Source organism: Talpa europaea (genome assembly GCF_964194135.1).
Source record: "Talpa europaea genome assembly, chromosome: 14".
NCBI lineage: Eukaryota > Metazoa > Chordata > Mammalia > Eulipotyphla > Talpidae > Talpa > Talpa europaea.
Window position 1 is genome coordinate 19,902,488 of NC_140082.1, and position 8,391 is coordinate 19,910,878.

General features: G+C 47.1%; 2 protein-coding genes across 2 annotated transcripts in view; both read left to right on the plus strand.

Moving 5' to 3' along the window:
* The window catches only part of LOC311183590 (calpain-9-like), a gene marked incomplete at both ends in the record, with an annotated part of 28,367 nt that extends 24,367 nt beyond the window's left edge, over positions 1 to 4,000 (plus strand). The window contains 3 exons of the mRNA XM_084253141.1: positions 1,045 to 1,109; positions 2,578 to 2,650; positions 3,885 to 4,000. Of these exons, the coding sequence (XP_084109267.1) occupies positions 1,045 to 1,109; positions 2,578 to 2,650; positions 3,885 to 4,000 (254 nt within the window). The remainder of the gene's footprint in view (positions 1 to 1,044; positions 1,110 to 2,577; positions 2,651 to 3,884) is intronic.
* The window catches only part of LOC311183687 (calpain-9-like), a gene marked incomplete at both ends in the record, with an annotated part of 157,990 nt that extends 150,517 nt beyond the window's left edge, over positions 1 to 7,473 (plus strand). The window contains 3 exon segments of the mRNA XM_084253231.1: positions 4,673 to 4,690; positions 4,693 to 4,730; positions 7,447 to 7,473. Coding sequence (XP_084109357.1) covers positions 4,673 to 4,690; positions 4,693 to 4,730; positions 7,447 to 7,473 — 83 coding nt within the window.
* Positions 7,474 to 8,391: the final 918 nt, after the last annotated feature.

The following is an 8,391-nucleotide window of genomic DNA, read 5'->3' on the forward strand; positions in this document are numbered from 1 at the left end:
AAGGAATCCTGTAATATGTGGTTCTTTTGTATCTGGCTCCTTTCACTTAGCAGGACATTTTCAAGGTTCATCCACGTTGTCGCATGTAATATACAGGATAATATTCACTCATATGACGTGTTTGTTGTGTGGACATGTATTTTCATGTCTCTTGGGAATATAGTTTAAAAAATTGCTCAAATTCAGAAGTAATTTTATAGCTAATGTCTTAAGAAACTGCCTGACCATTTTCTAAAGCATTTCTTTTACATTTCCATTAGCAGTGTGTGAATGTTCAAATTTCTCCAATAATTTTAACCCTGCTTTGTAGAATGAATTTTTATGAACATTTCCCCCACATCATTAAATATGCTTAAAAATTCGTAAAGATTGTGTAATAATCCATCATTGGTAAATTACCCAACTTATTGTTCAGACCCTTCCATTGGTCCTTCCTAGAACTTCTAATTTTTTCCATTAAATAACCTAATAATAAAAGTCTTCATTTACAATTCGTTGCTTAGAAATCATAAAGAGAGGGCCTCCCTGGTGGCGCAGGCAGTTGAGTGCCGCACTATGAAGCTGTCCACAGCCTCTGCTTTGCGGGTTTGATCCCAGCTGGCCAGTGAGGGTCCCACATGGCACAGCAGACCTCTCTTGTCTCGCCCGCTGCTCCCCTCAGCAATGTGTTTCGTCAGTCTGCCTGTTCTGCTCCCCGCTCTATCAGTGGTGAATCCCCTAACCCTCCCACGCATCTGGCCTGTACCCCACTTCTTCTATAAATAAAAATCTTAAAAAAAAAAAAAAGGGAGTGGGAGGTTTAATTTTTTTTTAAAAAAAGACATCATAAAAAGAGAATAAATGGATGGAAGAATATTTCCATTTTTAAGGCATTATTCATATTCTATAAATTTTCCTTCCCAAGGGCCATGTCAAATTCTGCTTTCCTCAGTATCCTAAGAGACTGATGAGGAAAACACCCTAGCAACCACACTGTGGGACTCTCAGCAGCTGGGAACAGTCTTATCAGATTTCAAATAATTCCACTTTCATGTGTGATTTCAGAAAAGGACATTCAGTTTAAGAAGCTAAGTCTGATTTCCTGTAAAAACATCATTTCTCTAATGGACGTATCCTTCCAAATATGTGGGCAAAAATAGATGTTAAGTGTTTTTGTCTGCAGACCTCCCTAGGACATGGCACCTGTAACCTGCAGACTAGTCTTCACAAACAGTAGCCAAAGACTGGGAGACCCCTGGAACTAGAAATGGAACAGAACCCAGAGGCACAGACTCTCTGTGGGGGATTGTTTTTGAAGATGTTACCAGATCCAGGGTCCAGCTATGTGCAGCTCGAAGGCCAAAGCTCAAGAGATGAGAGCTGGTGGAAGGAAATCAGGTTTAATCAGGAGCCAGCGACCTGAAGAGTTGATGGGCTATTTTCTCAAAGGCCATCTCTGACCTCTAAAGGTGCAGGGTCTGTGGGGCACGTGGATGAGCATGTGCTATCTCCTCTCTTGACTCATGGCCATTAGGTGATGGGGTTGGTGTCATACATCAAGGGTAGGGGCTATGGAATTTGCCACCTCGGTCCCAGCTCCTGTTTTCCTTCAGTCATCAGGGTTGGGGATGCCTACAAAAGTTCTCCATCTCAGTCTCAGCTGTCTTTTTCTTCAGGACCAGAGCAAGGACGAGGAAATTTTAGTAACCGTATTGCCTGTGACAACACCTCATTCTGGAGTTATTCCTGCTCCTCACCTCACCACCTGCTCCTCCTTCTTGAGGAGTAATGAGCAAGGCCTTTCTTCTGGGCCTGCTTCCCACCAAGAGCAGGGGCAGAGATTTGGGGCCCAAATATGAGATAGAACTGATTGTCACAGGGTTGTAAGCCCAATGTTTCATACCACTGAGTGACAATTATTTGGAAGTTTTAATGTCCCCAGCCTGTGGGAGACAAAGGGAACAAAGCAATTCAGTGCACAAGGGTCCAAGATGAAAAGAAGCTGAAAAGTAGGTGAGGGGCAAAGAAATATGGACTTGGCTGAAGGTTATTTGCTCCTCACGGGGCACTTCATGATGATGAATGAAGAAGCTTCTCCTCAGATAATTGCAGTTTTGAATTTCCGTTGGTGCTGCCCTCTTCCCCTGGAGAACTACTTCTCTCTCTGCATCTCAGTTCCCAGCTGGCCCTGGAGCTCAGCCCAAGGTTGTTTGCATTTGCTGCATCTGTAAGGACCAGCCTCAAAGAGAAGAGTTTACATAAGTTTGTCTTTCTTTTGTGCTCTTTAGGGTCTGAAATCAATTTAACTTTCTGCCTCACTTCCAAAAGGACTTGAGAATCTTACTGCCACTTTGGGGTCCCATCCCAGGAAATGAAGAGGGGTGTGTTGGGGGTGGGGGGTGCATGGGTGTTTCATCTTCAGGTATACTCCCTGTCTGACCCCGACCTTGTGCCTTCTTTAGAGATTCCTGGTTTAATAATTGAACCATCTCCCTAGAAGGCCGAATCCATGTCACCCATGCCCGTCACACTGCCCGGCTCTGAATTCTCAGGTTGAAACATACTTGTTTCTTCTTCCTTAACTCACTTCTGACACGGACCAGCGGCAAAGGAAAGCTGGAGTTTGATGAATTCAACGTGTTTTGGGACAAACTGAAGAAGTGGATGGTATGTAACCCTGCCGGGCTAGGCCCTGAGGGGATTGTACAGACCTAGAGCAGAAGGGGCTTTTAAAGATCATGGTGTTGCAGGCAAGAGGGTTAATTTTCAGAAAAGGCACAAGAGAACACATCACGATGAAATTCCAGGAGGGCTTGTGATACTTCTGGAGGCACCACGGTGCTTCCACCCTGAGGGAAAGCCCAAGGAAGCAACCTCCTTTGCAGGGCCCAACACAGCACTTGGACAAGAGATGAGTTTTAAGTGTGAGAAACAGTTGAGATGAGCCTGGTTTTCTTAGGGGTTGGTGACTTGTTTCCAGAGGAAGGAAACCAAGTAGGGGACAAAAAATTTGCCCTTCTGAGAGGGATGTGACCAAGTCTTTCCCACTCTGATTTGGGGAGAGAATGGGGTCTCCCTCCCCACCTTGTTCCCAGTGAGTGCAGCTGCAACACTCTGGGCACCCACCGTGCAGGCTCCCAAAACTACTCAGGGGTGGGTCTTCTCTGTGTGGAGCTGGGACTGAGCAGACAGGGAGACCCTGGCTGCACTTCTAGGCAATACTTTGAACATTTCCTGGCCAGGGAGTATGTAGGTTAAAATAAAATAGAAGGGGGGAAAATCATTCCTAAGGAATTTGGTTAGAAATCAAAGCATTAACTATTGGCTCTAGAAGGAATTTTACTTGGGGAAACCCCTTATTCCACCAGTGAGGAAACCCAAGTAAAGCCCACCCCCCACTGGCCTGAGCAGCACCCACCTTGCATGCAGGCCTGTGACCTGCCTGGTGTTCTCCCTCCCCCAGAAATGTGTGTGAATGAAGCCTGCACCTTGTCATTCACTCTGGGCAGCCGCATCTCCTTTGAGAAACAGGTTTCTAGATCCCCCTACAGCTTTGGGTCCAAATGCCACCAAGAAATGTTCACTTACTATGGGTTTTGTGGCTGGAACCCCCAGATTCCCAGCAGGAGCAGCTGGAGGTGAGCTCAGGCAGGGAACTCGAGGGAGGCTGGGGGAGAACGTGAGTGGGTCTCATCGACAGCAAGACCCAATTTCTTTGAACTCCTGGCACAGCCGCCTCCCTCCTGGACACAGTCCACCTGCTGCATTCAAACCCAGGACAGCAGCCTCCACTGGACAGGGGGTCACTTTTGTTAGTTCACCCCTAGGCAGACTGGGCATGCCCCGGAGGTGAACCCCTTGGGGTTCAGCCACAGTGGCCTGTGTCTTCACATGTTTCCCTACAGGCATCCAGCTGAGCAACCACCTCCTGCAGCTGATGGTCCTCAGGTGCGCAGACGAGGAGCTCCAGCTGGGCTTCCACGACTTCCTGCCTGGGGTAGCTAGAGAATGCCGGCCGTGAGTATCCCATGGGGCTGCCAGACCCTGACCACGGGACACTCTCCACCTTCAGTCACCTTCTGGGAGCATGTAGGAGGCAACCCGCCAAAGATTACAGCAAAGACAAGCCCCAGGGCTGTGCACTGATCTATGTGACGTATATGGCGAGCTGAGGGGCCGTCGTGTAAGTCTTCTCTGCACAGCATTTGTTACAATAATCACGCTCTCCACATCCCAGCCCCTTTGTGCTGGACGACAGGGTGGGGGTGAAGTTGGGTTTCAGACTCATGTCTGAGGAACTGGTCAAATCCTGTCATAGCACAGAGAGTCAGAGAATCTCTCCCCCTCTCTGCCTTCCTCACTTCCTTTTCCCACCTTTCTGTATTATAAATCCCGGACACCTACCCTGTTTCTCAAACAGAATTTGCAACCCCTCGAAGAGAGAGAGATTATGTGCGACTGGCCTTTACAGTTTGCAGCCTCTGGTCATTCATACCCACTCCGCCCCTCACAGACAGGGCTGTAACAGAGTTGAAGCTGAATGAAGAACGCCCAGGTCCGCAGCTCTAGACTCCTGTGCACCCCAGAGGAGCTGCCCACCCACAAAGGGAGGGCCCCTCGGTGCTGGGGAGAGAATGAAACCTGCTGCAGGAGCTACCCCAGCAATGACCGCTCTCTCATTCTCTCCCCTCAGGGGTGTTCCAGGCTCTCAGCAAAAAAACAAGGAGTTCATTCATCTGAACATCAATGAGGTATGGGCAAGTCAGACCTTTGGCTCAGGGATGCAGCCAGGGGTGGGTTGACAACCCACACTCCATACACATTTGCTGATTACACGATTGTCCATGAGGGCTGACATTTAGCCATGAGGGTAATTAACCATAATAAAATTGCTAATGTTTTTGAGGTACTGTTCACTTAACAGTCGATGTAATCTTTACAACAGTCCTGTGCGGTAAGGTCTAATGCTATACAGATTTTGCGGATGTGGAAATTGAGGCATGTAGAGATTTATCACCTGGAACAGAGTGAGCAAACTCTGCCTTCTTGTCTTTCTGCCATATCAGCTCCTCGGCCTGCCTGCCTTCTAGCTCCAATTTGATTGCTGCCCCCTGCTTGCTCATGTCATCTGTGGGTTTCGTGATTCTTGGGGATATGCCCATGTACACAAACACACACAGACCTCTACCTCAAAAACCCTGATAAATATTCAGTATTTTCCAGTTACAAGGACACAGCAGAGGGAGATGACAGAGGGAGAGTGTGGTTCAGAGCTTCAGGGGCCTGGAAGATACATCCTGGTGGGGCTCACCTTTTCCCTGCTGCCCAGAATGTGGTCTGCAAATGGCATATGTGCATCACTAGGGGAGCTGGTTGGAAATGCAGAGCAACAACATAGTGATTACAGTCAGCAGTTCCATGTCCTACACCTCCAAGCTGCTAAAAAACTAGGTCTTAATTGTTCTTGCACAAAAAAGAAATGACAATTCTGTGATGCGTAAAGGAGCCAGGACCACAGTGGCCAACATACTGTAGTACGAAAATGGGCAGAAACAACAAGTTGTCACTTTAGCATACACAGTGTTGCATGTCAATTACATCTCGATAAAATAAGTGAATAAAATAAAACAAACACTGCAGAGGAGATATGAAGTCCCAGACCTGTTCCATCAGGTCTTGTTTTAGCTGGGTCCCCAGTGACTCTTAAATGTCCTGCAGTTTGAGGATGCTGGTGAGACAAGCTCCTCCCAAAAGTAGAGTAGAAACTGTTGGGTAATTAATGGTTCCCATGGTGTTTGCTTTCCACTTTTTCCTTCTCCCCCTGTCTCTCTGCGCAGCTCTGCTCTCCCTAACAGCCTGCACCCCTTCCCCATGTCTCAGGTCTCTCTCTCCCCACCCGACTTCCCTCCTACCTTCCCAAATTCAGTAGCAGCTTTGGACTTGGCTACCATTTATTGACTTGTCCCAGTGGAAGGTTGTTGACAGCGTGTAGTAGATGGGGGATGGACCCTCTCCTTTTGCTGATTTTGGTCACTCATCTGCTCTGTTCCTCAGTTTCACCATTTGTAGAAAGAGATCTAGGCCTTAAACTCATACCAAAACTTTGGTTGATCATCATCGTGTGCAATTTGGCAGTTTATTATATTGACTCATCACTACTTTTCTTACATGTGTGTCTCAGATCCCTGACTACATTATAATTTCACTGAGAACAGAAATTTGTCGTTTTTCATTTCTAGTATTCACTTCTACCTTTAGCATGTGCCACAATGCAGTGAATGTGGCTCTCTGATTGATAACTGTAAAAAAACAAAACACCACAGTATTTAAAAAAAAAGGACACATTCAAATGAATTCCTTATGAGGACAAGAGTGAACCTATACCCACTTTTATTTCTCACTGACTTCAAAGTTTACCAAAACATGCACGAGGGAGCGTGACAGGTGCTGCCTGTCCATGTGGCAACAGGGGGGAGGGGAGGGTTGTCTTTCAACAACAACTTGTCCTCAAAGACCCAAAAGCAGAGAGGAAGCTTTCCATTGTTTCAGGTTCAAGGTGCCGCTTCCAACCCAATGTCCGCTGGCGTGAGGACTGCTGAATGCTGTGTCCCTGTCCCCTTTGCCTCAACACACCAAAGTCCTCTGGCAGGTTCTTGCCCTCATCCCATAGTTATTTACCAACATAACTGGAATAATCTTTGCATCCCCTCCTTTCATGCTACGCTTGCTCAACTCTGATTGTCCATCAGCATCACAGGGAGAGATTTTAAAACCCAGTGCCCTGGCCATGCCCCAGTTCAATAAATCCAAATACCTAGAGATAGGACCCAAGCATTGCTATTTTTCTATTCCCCTGTGAGTCCAGAGTGCAGCAAAGCCATTGTCCTGAATGCAGCCTCCCCTCCACCTTGCAAACAGCAGGTTCCAGCCTGAGTTGGACTCACCTGCAGTTTTTCTGACAAAGAATCCAGCAGCCTTCCAGAGGGCAGAGAGAAGAGAAAACCTATTATGCTCTTGCAGCCCCCATGCTGTATTCAGAATGCTGGTGGGAAGAAGGAGGCGGGATGGGCTCAGGACATAGATGAGGAGGAACTCTGTGCCACTTCAGAGGCTTGCTTCCCTTTCTGCAACCCCTCCATAATGGAGGGTCACCTCTCTCCTCCAGCTGAGGGCACGCCTCCTAAAAGCAGAAAAGGCACCTCATTTTGCTGCCCACGGTGCCTCAGACACTGTCTGCTTCGATGGGGAGAAAGCAGACTTGCTCTCTCTCACCATCCGTGCTGGACTTGACTTCACCCAGCAAAACTTAAAGTGCTGAGGTGTCAGTTGAGTTAGAGTCCATGTTTGCGGGCAAAAGGATCAGATGTAGGTGCCCCTGTGACATAAACTGGTAGAGAGGTGGAAGAAAAACCAGCCAAGAATAACCAGCCCTTCTCTCTCTCTCTCCCTTGATCTCTCACTTCCCAGTTCATCAACTTGACAGTGAATATTTGAAGCCTCCCTGGCAGGGGTGCAGCCACTCCAGCTGAGTCTCCACTTGGATCATGACCTTCAGAATGTCTCCTGGTATTGAGTCATCATGCCCAGGGCTCTCTCCTCTTCCCTTGCCCAAACTTCTCCTCCCTACCCCTCATCCAACACCATCCGGACCTCGGAAGAATGAAATGGACTCAGCTATGCTCTCTGATTTTATGCTACTTCACTGCAAAACAACTGCCCCAGGTGGCTGGTGACACCTGTGCCTTCCGTCCAGTCTTAGGCATCGCTACCAATTCCTCCCTTTACATCCCTGCCTCCTCTCACTATTCATCATTCAAAGTGCAGCTCTGTGTGCAGAACCCTGGCTATGGTGTAACTGCTATCACTGCTCTCATGCATCCTGTAAAGACATGGTTTTATAAATGTATGTGGCCTGAAGTGAGAAGGAAAGGCAGGTGGTCATAATTAGGCATTTTCAGCATCAGGTGTATGTTTCTCTCCTGAGGCAAACATCAGAGAATTCTGGATGCTTTCTTAATAGGAGTAGGGTCAAAACAAGGGGAGTGGGAATTGTAATGGGACTATAACCAAGATGAAAATGCATACATTGTGCAAAAATGAAAAATGATATAAAAATATATAAAATTTTAAAAAATGCTCAAAAAAAAGAGTACAACAACATGAAAATCTCACCCTCCCATTCTGAGAACTGGTAAATTAGACAGTCTCTGGCCAGACCAGAAGCTCTTTGTGTCCAAAACTTGTGGGTAAAAAGAGCCAAGTACTGTGTTAATTCTCCTCAAGAAGTCCAGATTCATATCAGATTTGATCTTCATCTCCACCATCATGGGGAAGAACAGGGCAGAGAAGCTTTGCTCTAGCTCCCTGGCACAAGAAAATCCCCCTTAGTTGGAGTAGTGGAAGTAACATAAG